Source organism: Coregonus lavaretus, assembly GCF_964263955.1.
Source record: "Coregonus lavaretus genome assembly, chromosome: 6".
In the NCBI taxonomy this organism is placed as follows: domain Eukaryota; kingdom Metazoa; phylum Chordata; class Actinopteri; order Salmoniformes; family Salmonidae; genus Coregonus; species Coregonus lavaretus.
This window is the reverse complement of record NC_139993.1, coordinates 63,768,844-63,787,518: the sequence shown is the minus strand read 5'-3', so window position 1 is coordinate 63,787,518 and position 18,675 is coordinate 63,768,844. Positions and strand designations below refer to the sequence as shown.

The window sequence follows — 18,675 nt, the reverse complement described above, 5'->3', positions numbered from 1 at the left end:
AGGCTCCTAAGTGGACCATAAGGTTAAAAACCAAACCAAACTTAAGAAAACTAAACAAAAAATAAAATAAAATAAAAACTAAGTAACACCGCCAGTGTCTCTTTTGGGTCACTTTTGCTGGTCCCAAGCACTGATAAAGGAGGAGGGTTGGAATTGTAAAAAAAAAAAAGAATTCGACAGAAGAAAGTTCATTTGTAGTTCTAAACATATTTAGGGTGTCTTCTACTCACTTTTTGTCTCTCCCACGACGTTGTTCCTCTCTCCTACAGCTTCCTTCACAATGACATGCACATGGCCAATTATGCAAATTAGGCGATGACGTCATGTAGCGACTTCTCGCGACTTTTAGGACAACCAATGGCTACTTTCCTTACTGAGGAGTTGGCAACACTGTGTAACGAGTGATGATCGGAGAGGCAACGTCCTTGGTGGAAGTTGAGCTTAAAAACAACCAACCTAAAGCTATTAATGTACCTAGTTAGCTAACGGATCTAGCTAGCACTCCTGTCAGGTAGCTAGCTACAGTTACCCATAGCTGGCTAGCTAGTTTTATAGTTTGGTCATTTATTCCAATACATTTTAGAATCCCCCAAAAATATGGTTATGAATCTAGCTACGTTTTATAGGCTCCTCACTACGAGAATAAGCCAATTTGACAACGCTAAAATCAAAATCAATATATTTTTTATTTTTTGCAAGCAAGCTTCATACTTTTTCCTGACAAGCCGAAAATGCTGTTGATTAAATTTGACACTTCGCGGCCACCAGAGTTTGCTTCCGGGTGAAATGCAGAAAAGCCCGCGTACTTCCATGTCTGCAGAGCAAGTACTTTCGTAAAAAAATTATAATACCGTATTTAGCTATAAAGATATCTTCGTTAACTATTTCGCAATGACATGCAGAAGAGGGGCTCTCATTGTGCTCGAAGGAGTGGACAAGGCAGGGAAAACGACACAGTGTAACAAGCTAGTCCAAACACTGCAGGATAGTGGACGGCCAGCTGAGATGATGAGATTTCCGGGTAAATTGACTTAATTATCCGTGGCTGCTAACTTATCAAAATGAAACGTATTTTTCTCATAATTGTGTGGAGGTTTGAAGCGGCTTTGATTCATAATTTAACTAGACCCAAATCGCTCAGATTATACAAATTCGTTTTGTCTTGTCTGGTTCACCCGGAGCACCTGGCGATGCAAAACGAAATCGCCTTTTGAGATACAACACAACATTTCTAATAACATTTACATTGAAATGACTAAATGCTCTTCCCATATTATTATTGTTTGTACAGAAAGAACTACAAAGATCGGCCAGCTGATAAACTCCTATCTTGAGAACAAAAGCAACCTGGAGGACCATACAGTGCATCTGCTGTTCTCTGCCAACCGATGGGAACTGGTGTAAATAGACACACACACACAGTCTTGTATTTGTGACCAATTTAGGACTCCTCACAAATACATACCTTTCGAGGACCATGCTTCCCAGACATCATAGGAGCACAGAAATAACACTCATGAGTTTGAGAAAAAAATATATAATGAGGAAATCACTTAAAGTGACTTACTCCTTGAAAAAAGTACACTTGAAATTTTACCAACTACTTGAGACCGTACATTGCAATGTATTGCCATCAAGTGAATGCCTCCTATGAAATCTATGAAAGCTATCCAACTGCTTGGGTTGCGGCTATTGGAAGGTTACAATAATTAACAAGTTTAAATTCTCAATATTTGATGCACGTGTTCATTCTATTTTATGACTGAAAATATTGATGAAAAAATGTCGCTTTTGTTTTGTTTCTAGTGTAGCAGGTAGAATGCCACAAAGATGCGACACGGATGGCAACACAACGGCTCTAGTATAGTTTTTCTGTAAAGTATTTAAACTGGAACAACCATTTCAGTAATGGATTCAGTATATCCAAGTAACAGATTAATAGTTTAGGAAAATGTTTTTTATTTTTGTGTAACATTCAAAGTCATCAGCAGGCTTCAAACCTTAAAAAAACCTTGAAGTATTCAGGAGAACCATAGTCACTCTAAAAGTGAACCTCCCACCATCAAAGGAAGCCAGCGGCCGCCGCGGGCCCCTTCCTCTCGTACCCTCACCACCAGCTCCCACCACCCCCCTCCCCATCTGTCCCTCCCTCCCCCTCCCCATCTGTCCCTCCCTCCCCCTCCCCATCTGTCCCTCCACCCCCCTCCCCATCTGTCCCTCCCCGAGCCGCGACACGGGATTTGCCACGTCAACTCACCCTCGCAGGATCTCCATCTGCACAGCCAACCAACAAGGTAACACATACTGGTGTCTACCACGACAACAGCCAATAACGCTCTCTGTTTTCTTCGCAAACGGCCCAATGGCAAAGTCTGTCTCCTTCTGCCTGTCTCCTACCAGTCAGAAGACTTCTCGGTCCTTTGCATATAGATTTTAGCACTACATAGATGCTTCACAAATATAACTAATCAGAATGTGTTATAACTGTTACATAACCAATTTATTGTTCCCCCATTTATCAATATTTTATAGAGAATAAAACCCAGTTAGATGATTTGTGACCCATTTTTATATATGAAACATTCATAAGAACTTCAAATAAAGCAGAACCGAGTTCTCTCAGGAACCTTAAGAACTAAGGAATAACCATTTAAGAACCATTCTTTCTCCAATGTAATACAAGCTAAGAAACCCAAGATCACAAAGAAAACAAGTGACATTCAGTTGCTAGCGTGGAACTCCGTATTATCGGCATATTCAACAGCGTTTAAAAAATATATTACCTTCAACGGTGTTATCTTGTGATCAAGCCATCAATGTTATGTGATTATTGGTGTCGTAAAAATGTTAGCTAACGGGTTAGCAATTAGCAAGTTTGACATTTCAGGGGAAATACTACTATTATCAGCTTTTTGATAAGCGGTTTAGCAAAAAAATAAGTCCCGTATTATCGGCATACGGCCCCCAGTTATTGGCCACCTTACTATTCTGTTCAATTACAAGATATATCCGTTTAATTTTGTTCAAAAAAGAGACACCAACCACGTACCCGAAGTGTTTACTAGATAGTTGACTAGTTGGCTAGCCTTCCGGTAAAAAATAATGACTTGCCTGTCAACTTTTTATTGCGTAGCCCGGTGCGCCCTCATGTGGACTCTTTAAAAAATGGTTCTTCACCCACATATTCAGTGTTGAAACCAAATAATGTCTCATTTGTATTACAGATTAATCTTATGTTTTGAGAAAGTAGATAAATTGAATACTAAAATATGAGTATTAATAATTTACGTCAAATAAAACTTTAATTTCAGAAATGTGCATTGACATAAACAATGAAAACACTGGAGTTTGTGTTGCAGAGATGCACTTGGAAAGTAAAGGAAGAAATACACAAGATGGGTTCAATAAATATATATGATATTTTAGACATTTTTTTTTTTGTACAAATAAATAATTTCATATGAACACAAACAAAACAAACCAATTAAATCTCGACCTCCATCCCTATATTGTCACAAAAATCCCAATAATATTCCAGCTACACCGCTACCTCTTGATCCCACTGCACACACCTGCAGTGGAACCAGTGCAGACAGAAGTCACAGCACAACCATGGCACCTCGGATCTACACTCCTGAGGGGAGCTTGCAGGCGGATCACGCTCCCCGCAGCGAGCACAGCAGGTGGTGTCTTCTTTTATAAAATAATAATACAAATGGATTAATATGGTTTTGCAAAAAGTTCTTCAACAACAATAGTAATTTATACAACTGAGAGAGAAACAGATTATGAAGTACCTGAGAGTGGTGTCATGGGTGACAGACGTGGCCGGTGGAGCTTTTCTCTTCCTTTTCTGTGCTGCAGTTTGAGAAAAAGTACTGTTAGACTGAGCATGTTTCATCAAAACCCTTTTTCAACTTTTTTACATCAATACCTCTGGAGGAAGCTGCAGAGGAGGTGGAGATGACTTGAGGGCTGGTGCTATGGACTGTAAATATGTAAAGAGAGATTTTTTAATATATTTTTTTACATTGCTGTTTTATAAAACAGAAGTCATTTCTTTGTAATTTAACATGTGTTTACCTGTGGAGGTGGCTGTATTCAAATTGCAGGGGGCTGGGACACCAGACGAGGCTGCTATGGTGGTGTGACCAGGGGAGACGTAGGAGGCAGTTGGTCCAGAGGAGGCCGTGTTGGTGGTGACAGACAGGGGGGGGTGGTGTGCATCGTGGTGGCGGTGGACAAAACCGCTGACGATGTCTTGGAGGAGCTGGTGTTTGTAATGGTGGGGTTGAGGGGCCGACGACGGTGTGGCCGGGAGAGTAGGCACGTGCCTTCTTCTGCAGCTGGGGGCTCCGGCGGCTCCTACAGGTGTTGCACACTGGGAGGCACTGGCAGTGGTGATGCAGCTGTGAGGAGTGGTTCCAGCAGGAGGTCCAGCAAGAGGCGATGGCGTCAATGGTCTCATCCATGGCAGCCCTCTCCTGTGCCCTCTGTGTTCTGAGGGCTGCCCGACGCTCTTTCTCCTCTGCCTCGGCCCTCTCCTTCTCACCCCTCTCCTGCCACTGGCGTGTGTATTCCTCCCCGGTGAGGCATGTGGCGACCACAGGGAGTCTTCTGTATCGATCTAGCCGATACTTAAGGACAGTAAGGATGTGCCCCAGGTCCTTCGCTATCAGCCCTGCCTCTATTAGGGGGTGCTCTTCTAGAGCTAGGCCTGGGACTGGAGCAGGGACTGGAGCAGGGGCTGAGGGTCCTCCTGTGGTCACTGGGAAGGAGGTGCTGATGGACGGCACAGTGCTGCTGGTTCCAGGAGAGGGGACCGAGACGGCATTAAACGGGACCCTTCAATGGCTGAAGGGTCAAAAGGGAAGAGGCCACACTTCTTAAACCCTTCCACCACATAGCGCCCATAACATGTCCTTGCAGCGCTGGTACGGGTAGCGGAATACTCTGGCAAATTCTTTAAAGTAATGCCACGTCCAGCGGATGCAGGACATGGGTGCAGTGTGGTGGAAGACAAGGAAGTATAACCCCTTCCCTTAGTGCCACCGCGAGCACTTCCGGGTCCATGTGGCTCTTGTGCCCATCGAAGAGGAGAACGAGAGAGCGCTCCTTCACTGCATGCTTAATGACGTGCTGAAACCACTTCCTGAACAGGTCCCTGTCAATGTAGCCACGGTTTGACCGTCCATACAAGGCTTGGGGGGAGGGGCCTCCCAGTGTGTAGTGGCCACCGGGGAAACACTTGGGGTAGATGATAAATGGGGGGACATCCTCCCCAGCTGCGTTGAAGCAGGCCAGCACTGTGATGTGCTCCTTGGCCCCCAGACTCATCGCAGTTATAGATTTGTCTGGGTTTCTCCCTCAACCCACTCTCCTCCAAGTGCTTCTCATAAGAAGTCAAGAAGGTGTCCATCATCGGACGTGTGGCACACTCAGCTCTCCCCCTGTCCAGGGTGTCCGGCCTCCTCACGCTCAGGTCTTGTGCCTCCTCCTGAACATTTCCCACCACCTGGGATTGTTTCCCCTGGGTGCCGAAACCTACAATAGAATAGAATATATAATTGTCCATCCAGGATGAAAATGTTTGTTTTGGCATCACCATACACATCCACATTTACGTCACACACATTGAGAACAGTCAGTCCAGCAATCTACATACATAAACACATAGAACACCAAATACCTGCGTATTTTGTTGGCGTATTTCATCAGCCTCTGTCTGGTAAAGGGGAACCCATGGATGGCCCAGCAGATACAGTACTGCACCAGAGAATTTTCAAGCAATGTGGGTGGTCCACTGTGACAACCATGGGTCACCCGGCCGCTCAGCCTGTCCGCCAGGGTCTGCCGAGGTACACCATGCACCTTGGTAGATAAGAAAAGAAAACTGTTACTAGCGGATAAAATTCACATACAATTTCAGTGAAACGTAAGTGAGAGAGGCCCCGCTCTCTCGCTTTCCCAGATGTTTAGTTCATTTCATTCCGATCTCCTTTGCATTATTGTAGCCATGTTCTGCAGCCTGTCAACTATGCCTCTGTCTATCCCTGTTCTCTTCTCTCTGCACAGGCCATACAAACGCTTCACGCCACGTGGCTGTTGCCACTCTAATCTGGTGGTCCCTGCACGCACGACCCACGTGGAGTTCCAGGTCTCCGGCAGCCTCTGGAACTGCTGTTCTGCGGCCAACAAGGCAGAGTTCATCTCAGCCTATGCTACCCTCCAGTTCCTCGACTTCTTGGCGCTAATGGAAACATGGATTACCACTGAAAACACTGCTACTCCTACTGCTCTTTCATCGTCTGACCATGTGTTCTCGCATACCCCCGAGAGCATCTGGTCAGCGCGGCGGTGGCACAGGAATCCTCATCTCTCCCAAGTGGACATTCTCTCTTTTCCCCCTGACCCATCTGTCGATCTCCTCATTTGAATTCCTTGATAAGTTCCTTTCCTGAGGATGGCTCACCCCTCACAGTTCTGGGTGACTTTAACCTCCCTACGTCTGATTTTGACTCGTTTCTCTCTGCCTCCTTCTTTATACTCCTTTCCTCTTTTAACCTCACCCTCTCACCGTCCCCCCTACTCACAAGGCAGGCAATTCGCAATTACTAGATGCTGTTCTTCTACTAATCTCACTGCAACTCCCCTCCAAGTCTCTGACCACTACTTTGTATCCTTTTCTCTCTCGCTCTCCTCCAACAATACTCACTCTGCCCCTACTCAGATGGTAATGTGCCGTCGCAACCTTCGCTCTCTCTCTCCCGCTACTCTCTCCTCTTCCATCCAATCATCTCTTCCCTCTGCTCAAGCCTTCTCCCTCCAATCTCCTGATTCTGCCTCCTCAACCCTCCTCTCCTCCCTTTCTGCATCCTTTGACTCTCTATGTCCCCTATCCTCCCGGCCGGCTCGGTCCTCCACTCCTGCTCCGTGGTTTGACGACTCATTGCGAGCTCACAGAAGAGGGCTCCGGGCAGCCGAGCGGAAATGGAGGAAAACTAGACTCCCTGCGGACCTGGCATCTTTCCACTCCCTCCTCTCTACATTCTCTTCATCTGTTTCTGCTGCTAAAGCCACTTTCTACCACTCTAAATTTCAAGCCTCTGCCTCTAACCCTAGGAAGCTCTTTGCCACCTTCTCCTCCCTGCTGAATCCTCCTCCCTCTCTGTGGATGACTTCGTCAACCATTTTGAAAAGAAGGTCGACGACATCCGATCCTCGTTTGTTAAGTCAAATGACACCGCTGGTCCTGCTCACACTGCCCTAACCTATGCTTTGACTTCTTTCTCCCCTCTCTCTCCAGATGAAATCTTGCGACTTATGACGGCCGGCCGCCCAACAACCTGCCCGCTTGACCCTATCCCCTCCTCTCTTCTCCAGACCATATCCGGAGACCTTCTCCCTTACCTCACCTCGCTCATCACCTCATCCTTGACCGCTGGCTATGTCCCTTCCGTCTTCAAGAGAGCGAGAGTTGCACCCCTTCTCAAGAAACCTACACTCGATCCCTCCGATGTCAACAACTACAGACCAGTATCCCTTCTTTCTTTTCTCTCCAAAACTCTTGAGCGTGCCGTCTTTAGCCAACTCTCTTGCTATCTCTCTCAGAATTACCGTCTTGATGCAAACCAGTAAGGTTTCAAGACTGGTCATTCAACTGAGACTGCTCTTCTCTGTGTCACGGAGGCTCTCCGCACTGCTAAAGCTAACTCTCTCTCCTCTGCTCTTGTCCTTCTAGACCTGTCTGCTGCCTTTGATACTGTGAACCATCAGATCCTCCTCTCCACCCTCTCCGAGTTGGGCATCTCCGGCGCTGCTCACTCTTGGATTGCGTCAAATTTAAGTTACAGGTTGTAATGCAACAAAATAGGAAAAACGCCAAGGGGGATGAATACTTTGCTTGTAATGAATGTCTCAGAAGTAGATGGATCCAAAAAGTACCACCAAAAAAAGCACTTCTGTCTGTTTTGCGAGCAACCGCAATCCATAACAAAATTTAAAATAATAATAATTAAAACAAATAAAAAATCGCCCGTCATTTAGAACGTAAACATGGGGATGAAATGGAAGTAGCTAATGCACTTCAGTTTGCAAAGAAGTCAAAAGCGAGGAGACTTCAGCTGAATCTCCTTCGCAAGAAGGGGAATCGGGAACACAACATTCAGGCACTTCAAGAAGGAAAGGGGGTTTTGGTACAATGTAAGCAAACGAGCAAATCTATGTGAAGGCACGTGGCAAGGTGCACACTAGCACAACATGTTCGTAAGGAGATGCCTGGCAAAACCAGAATACAGGCACTCTGTGCTAGTGCTCAACCGGTTGCTAAAGGAGTCAGCGAGAAGGTCTGGAAACTTGTGAGTAACATGGCTCAAGATATAATAATATAATATGCCATTTAGCAGACGCTTTTACGTATGGGTGGTCCCGGGGATCGAACCCACTACCCTGGCGTTACAAGCGCCATGCTCTACCAATTGAGCTACAGAGGACCACATCATAAGTTAGTGTGGTACTTTTGTGCACACTGCAGAAGTCAGATGTTTATGGCTAATGTTAACATTCTGTGGAGGTCACCTGATCCTAGATCTGTGAAAAGGTCTACAGCAACAACACCACATTTTGTGTTTGTGTTAGAGAGCACATAACAGGCCTGTCTGAATTTAATTTAGTCATTTGAAGTGACATATTTTAATGTTAAGCTTTGATTTGTAACACTAAATGTTTTGTCAGTGCATAGTAGTCTAAAAGACAGTCTGTGGAACGTTTTCATATTAGTGGTACATTTGAGTGAGAATTTGAGCTGGCAGTTGGAATTTTTATACATTGTATGACACGCCCTACACTACAGCCAATCAATGATCAGCCTCCCATCCCCTTCTCTGCTCCCATCCCCCTCTCTGCTCCACTCCACCAAGTCAAACATATAGGCCAAATATAAGTCTTAATGAAGAAACCGCTATAGACTATACTTACATTTTAGTCATTTAGCAGACGCTCTTATCCAGAGCGACTTGCAGTTAGTGAGTGCATACATTTTCATACTGAAGTTAGATATTTGTGACTAATGTTAACATCATGTTGAGGTCAACTGCTCCTATATCTGTGACTTTATAAGTGCCTAAGGCCAACATATATTGCGGTTCGCTAAAGACTAAAGTATGATGGTGGGGTGGCCAAGCCCATCTTGTTGATGAACTAAGCCCATTCCTAATATATAGATGCTGCTATTGGCTCAATACTCGAGTATGATGTCAGGAGTGCAACGTTGTGCCTCCCAGTTAAGTTACAAGTGTCCAGGGGCAAGCCGCCTTATATCCGATTAGCTCGAGACTCACACGCATCTCCCCTCATCGCCATAGACATGTTTAAGCTATGACCCCCCCCCCCCCCCCCCCAGACAAATCCCCTCAATAGCTTGAAAGACTAGAAATGGGTGAATATCCTTACAGTGCCTTGCAAAAGTATTCCTTCCCCTTGGCGTTTTTCCTATTTTGTTGCATTACAACCTGTAACTTAAATTTGATTTTTATTTGGATTGCATGGAATGGACATACACAAAATAGTCCAAATTGGTGAAGTGAAATGAAAAAAATAACTTAAAAAAAAAAAATCTCAAAAATAAATAACGGAAAAGTGGTGCGTGCATATGTTTTCACCCCCTTTGCTATGAAGCCTCTAAATAAGATCTGGTGCAACCAATTACCTTCAGAAGTCACATAATTAGTTAAAGTCCACCTGTGTGCAATCTAAGTGTCACATGATCTGTCACATAATGTCAGTGTATATATACACCTGTTCTGATGTTTTTCATCGGCAGGGACTGGGAAACTGGTCAGAATTGAAGGAACGATGGATGCCGCTAAATACAGGGAAATTCTTGAGGGAAACCCGTTTCAGTCTTCCAGAGATTTGAGACTGGGACGGAGGTTAACCTTCCAGCAGGACAATGACCCTAAGCATACTGCTCAAGGAACACTGGAGTGGTTTAAGGGGAAACATTTAAATGTCTTGGAATGGCCTAGTCAAAGCCCAGACATCAATCCAATTGAGAATCTGTGATATGACTTAAAGATTGCTGTACACCAGCGGAACCCATCCAACTTGAAGGAGCTGGAGCAGTTTTGCCTTGAAGAACGGGCAAAAATCCCAGTGGCTAGATGTGCCAAGCTTATAGAGACATACCCCAAGAGACTTGCAGCTGTAATCACTGCAAAGTATTGCCTTTGGGGGGGTGAATAGTTATACACGCTCAAGTTTCTGATTTTTAGTCTTATTTCTTGTTTGTTTCACACAAAAATATATTTTGCATCTTCAAAGTGGTAGGCATGTTGTGTAAATCAAATGATACAAACCCCCTAAAAAATCTATTTTAATTCCAGGTTGTAAAGCAACAAAATAGGAAAAATGCCAATTGGGGTGAATACTTTCGCGAGCCACTGTACTTAGATTGAACCTCCAGGAAAAACCTGGTTTTCAAATATGTGCCGGTTCATGAGGGTTGCACAACCACATATATTACATTTTGGAAAGATGTGACCTTTTGTAACCCTGCAAAACAGCCCCTATGACCCCAATTGAAGGCACTTCCTGTTATTACAGGAAGTTGAAAGTAAACATCCTCCTTGGGACACGCTTTTACAGAATCCTGAGTTTCAAGTCATTCCGTTAAAGAACTGACTGATATACAGAGGGTTGAATGCAGTGTTTTTCACTAACTGCAGGGAGTGAAATCAAAACCACGTTTAGGGTCAATTTTAACCACTTCCGGTTGCTCCATCAGGAGTAGGTGTGTCCAAACGTTTGACTGGTACCGTATGTCTGACACTCCTTTTCTTTCCAGGCCTCTGATGAAGGAGAAGTTGAAGCAGGGCATCAGTCTGGTGGTGGACAGATACGCCTTCTCTGGAGTGGCCTTCACCAGCGCCAAGCCTGTGAGTTCCTTTAAAACATACACACCGCTTTAATCGCGCCAAGCCTGTGAGTTCTTCAGCACAGTGGTTACTTTATGTGGTTTACCTGAAGTACCCCCTACTGCAGTGTTGTAGTACTCGAGTCCGATGTCAAGACCACACATTGTGTCTCAGTGTGGGATACATTTGTACTCGGTCTTGACTTGGTCTCGGACAGTGAGGACTCATAATTTCCAAATATATACACTCCTTTCTTGAAACATTAATGTCTTATAGCCTATTGAAACCTGGGATTCCTACTTTACTCATAACATTACTGTTCTTTACTTTCATTATAGAAATAGCCTCAAACTTTGGCAGAATTTGCTTGACTTGCTGGTAGGGAATAGTGGGGGGAAATTGTTGGAAGGTTGCACGCTCACTATTAGTAAGGGAAGACAGGGGAAATTGTAGGTCCTCTGTAGCTCAGCTGGTAGAGCACGGCGCTTGTAACGCCAGGGTAGTGGGTTCGATCCCCGGGACCACCCATACACAAAAAAAATTTATGCACGCATGACTGTAAGTCGCTTTGGATAAAAGCGTCTGCTAAATGGCACATTATATATATATATATATATATATATATATATATATATATATATATATATAAATAGACATGTTTGCTGCAGTGGCAAACCTATTGAACCTAGGCCTTCAGTGTGTGACTGGCTCGTGATGTTGAAAGGACCGTAACCATAATACCAGTGCATTCATGTAGGAGTAAAACAACACAAAGGGCCAGTGTTGTAGTGGAGGGTATACGCAGGTATAAACCGTATACCAGTGGTGTAGTGGAGGGTATATGCAGGTATAAACCGTATACCACTGGTGTAGTGGAGGGTATACGCAGGTATAAACCGTATACCAGTGGTGTAGTGGAGGGTATACGCAGGTATAAACCGTATACCAGTGGTGTAGTGGAGGGTATACGCAGGTATAAAACGTATACCAGTGGTGTAGTGGAGGGTATACGCAGGTATAAACCGTATATCCACTTTGTTTTTCAGTGCTTATACTCCTTAATCCCTATTTGATGCGTATCAAAGTAGTGTAGTGGATGTATACGACTTATGAACTGTGTAGTACAATAGAGAAATCATGCACAAAGTAGCCTACACAATCGCAAAGCAGGTGAAATGTATTCACATACGCGCCTCACACAGCCAGGTTTCAGCAGGTCTCAACTGGAGCACCTCACAGAAGGATGACATCGGTAGCCGGTAAGGTAGGAAAGACGTTTCAACTTATGATATCTACCAGTAAATGCTAACTAAGGCAACAGTGGGTATGCAAACTTTGGTCCTTTAGTCTTGGTTAGTAGGCTATTTGCGATGTGCAATTCAGTCATCTGCTGTTTGCATGAACATTTCTAAAGGCTTTCCCCAAAAAAAACCTTCCCAATTTAAATGTTGACTGCAATGTTAGCTTACCTGACAGAATGATATAATGCTGATTTGTATCAATGGAGAGGACATTTTGTTTTGCTCAGTTGAATTAAAGGGCAACTAGATCCTCCCCCCAATTTTGGGGGGATTTTTCCCAGACCTCAAAAAGGGGTCTCCTGATGTGGTTTAAGCATTGTTGTTGACTTAGAACACGTTGTGTTGTGAAAAACTTAGAAATCTATAAGAAAACACAGGATTTTTCCACACAGGGCCTTTCCTTCACACAGGACCCACTTCTCCAGACACCACTGCACCACTGCATAGGGCCGATGGAATGACAGCAGTCCATTTCACTCGGACATAATAAGCCTGTAGGTCCCAATCATAAGATGACAAAAACAACCGTTAGGCTAAGCATTTCCCAATCGAAATGTACAACTATTACTTCCCATTGCAAAAAAAATAAATAAAATATTCACGTTTAGCACACAAAGTAACCGGTGATCTAAAGTTTAAATGCAACAATATTTCACACAAGTTATTTTCAAAGAGATGGCTAACAACAGCATGCGAGCTGCAATAAATAAATAAATAAAAAACACAGTTCCATTCAACAGATGATGATAATTTGAAACTAACTGCAAAATAGCCTACAACAAAAGCTAGCTAGCTAGACCGTGAGAAAACTACTGTTCCCTATTGCACAGCGACCTGTTGGCCTTTGAGAAGGCAGAAGTTTCCATACAAGTCAATGTAATTGGTTGATTCCACTGTCACTCCAAAATGTTGCCCTATTAGAGTTGAATGGCAGATGCCTTCTATCAAGCTTCGGATGGCCTAGCCCAATGGCTGACTTAGCTAGCTAGAATTATTATCCTGATTTTAGATATTTTTTTGGTCTTCAGTGTTAACCCTTTTCCTTTCTAACAAAACTGAAGAGATTAAATCAGAAAATTGTTGAAAATAAATTAGGGATGCATGGTATATCGGTAAGCATATCGGAATCGGCCGACATTAGCTGAAAATGCCGGCATCGGCTCTATGTATCAATTTGTAAGTCGCTCTGGATAAGAGCGTCTGCTAAATGAAGTAAATGTATGTATAGTTTAACGCCGATGTGCCAAACCGATGTCAAAGCTACAGTGCATACCTAGATGACGTAATGACGCCACGAAAAATACAGCGCTACTGGTGCAACATAGCATTCCCAACCTAGCCCACAATGTCTGCTGTGTGGATCTATTCTGAAGTTTCAAAGGAGGATTACAGAAAGGCCATATGCAACGTTTTGCGCAGCTATTATTTCCCAAGGAGGGGAGAAAGAGAAATCTTTCAATACCACAAACCTAATTACTCATTTGAAAGTGCATCACCCCCAGACGTTCAGCGACTACTTTGTTTTTTTTTACTGGTTTTGTTCTAAGCGCACTTCCAACAACTAAACAAGTTCAAGTCAAGCAGTCATTTTTAAAGAGTATTGTTAGAAATTGCGTAATTCAAATCTGGTATTGGAATAAGAGAAAAGATAATCAAGAGATATTCAATCCAAGCTAAATTTATTATATGCAAAATGTATGTATGATAAGTATGAAGGTTCGTATACGGGCTCACTGAAAAACCACGCAGGGCAGACAGAGAACTAAACCATTGTTTACAGGTTCTTTCTCAAATACTCTGACAGAGAGTTCCCACCTCTTCTGTTGGCCAATCAGAGTAAAGGACTGAGTGGGGTTTAGACTTTACTCAGCCAATCCGTTGGCGCACGGGTTAGTCCCAACCCCTCGGCGCTCCATTTGTTGCACCCTGTTGCCAGGCATAAGTTTATCATAACAACCTGTGGCGTTAGCACTTTTTTTGCAGTACCCATGTCCTTGGAAGGTTCACAGATCACAAAGAAGCAGTGTTCGTATCTGTGAGAAATACAAGTCTTATCTATAAGAAATACAAGTTTTATCTCATCCTAGCCCCTAACGTTCCTCACATGAATCACAGCCTGTTATGTGAAACAATTTATATCAGTATAGTTCAAACCTATGCTCCTCATTAATGCATTCCTTCTAAGCTATTCATCACTTCAATCCAATTATTAGAAAATAGAACCCAACAGTATGAAAATTTCAGCGAGACAACTCAAAGGCGAAATCCATTAACGCCAAGATAATGGAATTCATTGACAATCAACCGTTCTCTGTCGTGGATGATGTTGGCTTTCGCCGACTGGTCGAGCTCCTCGAGCCCCGGTACACACTACCAAGTAGGCCCTGTTTTCCAGGTGTTGCCCTACCGGAGTTGCACAGTATTGTTGAAACGCACATCCATGAGCTACTTGCTATGGGCGCCACTGCTATTAGCTTCACGACTGACATTTGGACCAGCGACGTCAGCCCCATGAGCAAGCTGAGTCTGACAGCACAGTGGGTCGACGAGGATTTCGTACTGAGTGAAGCCGTATTGCATGCTCAAGAATGTGCTGGTTCTCATACCGCTGCTGCCATTTCAATGGCATTTTGAGAACATGTTTGAAACTTGGAAAATCCCCAAGAACAAAGTACAGGCTGTGCTACGTGATAATGCACGTAACATGACAAAGGCTTTGGAAGATTGCGGAGTCGCCAGTTTGCCATGCATGGCACACACGCTGCAACTGCCTGTGAACGAATATGCTTAACGAATATGCTTTTGGCGTAACGGAGCATATCTGACACGGTGACAACAGGTAGAAATATAGCGGGTCATTTTAAACACTCACAGCTAGCATACAGCCGCCTGCAAGCAGTACAGGAGCAGCTTGGAGTGAAAACGAAAAGGCTTAAGCAAGACGTTTCCACCAGATGGAACAGCCGCAGGGCTCTCCAGAGGGTGGTGCCGTCTGCCGAACGCATTATCGGGGGCAAAACTACCCGCCCTCCAAGACACATACAGCACCCGATGTCACAGGAAGGCCAAAAAGATCATCAAGGACATTAACCACCCGAGCCACAGCCTGTTCACCCCGCTATCATCCAGAAGGCGAGGTCAGTACAGGTGCATCAAAGCTGGGACCAAGAGAATGAAAAACAGCTTCTATTTCAAGGCCATCAGTTTGTTAAATAGCCATCACTAGCACATTAGAGGCTGCTGCTGCCTATTGAAATCACTGGCCACTTTTTAAGAAATGGAACACTAGTCACTTTAATAATGTTTAGTCACTTTAATAATGTTTACATATCTTGCATTACTCATCTCATATGTATATACTGTATTCTATTCTATAATATTCTACTGTATCTTAGTCCATGCCGCTCTGTCATTGTTTGTCCATGTATGTATGTATGTATGTATATTTCTTAAATTCCATTCTTTACTAGTTTTGTGTGTATTGGGTATATATTGTGAAATTGTTACAGTGAGGGGGAAAAAAGTATTTGATCCCCTGCTGATTTTGTACGTTTGCCCACTGACAAAGAAATGATCATTCTATAATTTTAATGGTAGAAACTAGCATACCTGACAGAACCTACAATTCCCAGGAATGAAGATGCACTTGGATACTGGAGAAGTAACAAGCAGCGTTTCCCCGTCGTCGCTTAAGCTGCGCGCCAGTATCTTGGTGCTCCCTGTAGTAGTGTGGACAGTGAGCGCCTTTTTCAGTGCAGCTTCACACATTGTAGCCGAAAAAAGAAACAGACTCTCTTGTGACAAAGCCGAGCAGGTCCTCTTTGTTGAAGGAAAAACCTCCCCCAAATGTTAAAATTGTAAATGGGCAAGTCATATTGTAACCCAGTCATCTAGAGAGAGAAAAATGTCTAAGCCCAATGGCTTTTCTGTTTATTCATGGCTGGTATAGGTCAAGATTTTCATTTAATTTAAAACAAAGCTTTTTTTATTTTAAATATTTACTAAATGAAAGATGAGATGTGTTGTAAATTTGCTCGCATTTTACTAGTCAAGTCAGTTGAGCACATTTTGAAAAGTTGTGCCATTTTATAGCAGTTTATGACATAGCCTAGAGACAGTATATATTTTGTTTTCAAGCAGTTAAAGCTAAAATTAGTCACTGCATTTTTTTAGTTTAAACCAATATTTATTTCAAAGCATTTTTTTAAGTTTCTCCATACAGTCAATATTGGATAGTAAGAAGAGCCACCAACAACTGAACCATGTTTGTAACGCGGGGGGGCAGCTAAAATATTTGTCATGAATATCAGTTGTGCGATTAAAATATGTTCATGGATTTGTAATTTTTCTCATTTACAAGTTATTAAACAATCTGTTCCTAACTGAACAAATTAACATATGACACTTTGTTTCAAATATTTAACTGTACTAAAATGCTTAAAAGGCCACAAACATTTTTAAATATCAGGTTTTTTGGCAAGGAAAATACCGGGTATCGGCCAAAAATGTAATATCGGTGGCATCCCAAAAAATAATATTTTTATTATTTTATAAATCCTTAGCCTTTCTCTGAAAGCGTAGAAGGGCCTCATCGTTCCCCACTGTGTTTAGGTTAGTAATACGTTGTAGAGTGGCTCTACTTGCCCTCACCATGCTTCTTTCTTTCTTTCTTCACCGTTATGAATGTCTAAAGAATCCATATGATGTTCTGAAATATGAACTAAGAAATACTGGACTTTTTAACTCCTATTATGGTGACGATTTGATTTTTTTTTTTTGTCATGGTCTTGAATTGGACTCCGATTTTTCTGGTCTCAGTCTTGACTCTGTCTCGGACCTCTCGTCCACCCCTCCTGGTCTCGGTCTCGACCCCTTCCCTCTGGTTTTGACTCTGTCTCGTTTCGGTCCGGTATTGACTTGGGTCTCGCTTTAGGTGGTCTCAAACGCAACACTGCCTTGTCTGCTGTGTAGGGTTTCGATCTGGACTGGTGTATGAATCCTGACGTGGGGCTGCCCAAGCCAGACCTGGTGATGTTCCTCCAGCTCAACCCCTCCGAGGCGGCCCAGCGGGGCCAGTTTGGGACAGAGCGATATGAGACCAGCGTCTTCCAGAAGGCCGTACAGCAGAAGTTTGAACTTCTGATGAAGGACCCCTCTGTCAAGTGGCAGGTAAGAAGTAGTGTCCTGATTTCCCCACACTTCTCCCAAAGTTTGCAGTTGCACCCTCCCCGTCATTTGATTTAACAATGGTGGAAACCCCCTCCAGCCAATGACTACACCTATCCAATACTTTTTTAATCCATTAATGGGAGTGGACAAGTGCACACCTTGGTAGAAGTGGGAGGATCTGGAGCTTTGGTGGGAGGATATGGAGCTTTGGTGGGAGGATATGGAGCTTTGGTGGGAGGATATGGAGCTTTGGTGGGAGGATATGGAGCTTTGGAGGGAGGATATGGAGCTTTGGTGGGAGGATATGGAGCTTTGGTGGGAGGATCTGGAGCTTTGGTGGGAGGATCTGGAGCTTTGGTGGGAGGATCTGGAGCTTTGGTGGGAGGATATGGAGCTTTGGTGGGAGGATCTGGAGCTTTGGTGGGAGGATCTGGAGCTTTGGTGGGAGGATCTGGAGCTTTGGTGGGAGGATCTGGAGCTTTGGAGGGAGGATCTGGAGCTTTGGTGGGAGGATCTGGAGCTTTGGTGGGAGGATCTGGAGCTTTGGAGGGAGGATCTGGAGCTTTGGAGGGAGGATCTGGAGCTTTGGTGGGAGGATCTGGAGCTTTGGTGGGAGGATATGGAGCTTTGGTGGGAGGATATGGAGCTTTGGAGGGAGGATATGGAGCTTTGGTGGGAGGATCTGGAGCTTTGGAGGGAGGATCTGGAGCTTTGGCCATTGGTTTGTCCCACCATTCATAATATGGCACAAACATAAGAGGTTACATTAAGCTCTTCAATGGTAAATCCATAAAGATTATATTCTTGTCATCTCCTAGGTGATTGATGCAGCCAGGAACATTGAAGATGTGCACACCGACATTAAGAACCACAGTGTAAACGCCATCAATGCAGCAGAGAATGAGCCAATTGGGGAGCTGTGGAAGTGAGCCTTGACCAGGAGACCCAATTTATCCTCTGGAGATCACACTGGCCCTGATTCCACCGGACAGTGCCTAGTACACGAGGAGAAGTCAGAGAGGGTAAAAAAAACTTGAATATGAAACTGCACTACAGACTGTATGATATTTAAGTGGGTGTAGTCAACTCTTTCAAATTTATTATTTCACTAAAGACCACAGCCAAAAACGAGTAAATAAAATAAATGTCCAAGCTGTAACTTTTTTTTTTATTTCTTCTTTTTTCTTTAACATTTCCATCTCTGTCCATTTTCGATATTTTCGACAACGGTACTCTGAATGAATAAGAACCTATTTGGATCTGCGAATTTCACTCAACCAAATGTTGGTTTA

The 18,675-nt window shown here is 43.7% G+C and overlaps 1 protein-coding gene across 1 annotated transcript; it reads left to right on the top strand.

Annotated features, from left to right (window-relative positions):
- The first annotated feature begins 392 nt into the window (after window positions 1-392).
- On the top strand, window positions 393-18,540 carry LOC311131204 (thymidylate kinase-like). The gene is made up of 5 exons (XM_084164058.1): window positions 393-1,021; window positions 1,292-1,400; window positions 10,844-10,934; window positions 17,186-17,383; window positions 18,202-18,540. Exons 1-5 carry the CDS (start codon window positions 892-894, stop codon window positions 18,310-18,312), a joined length of 639 nt encoding a protein of 212 aa, XP_084020184.1. The 5' UTR covers window positions 393-891; the 3' UTR covers window positions 18,313-18,540.
- Window positions 18,541-18,675: the final 135 nt, after the last annotated feature.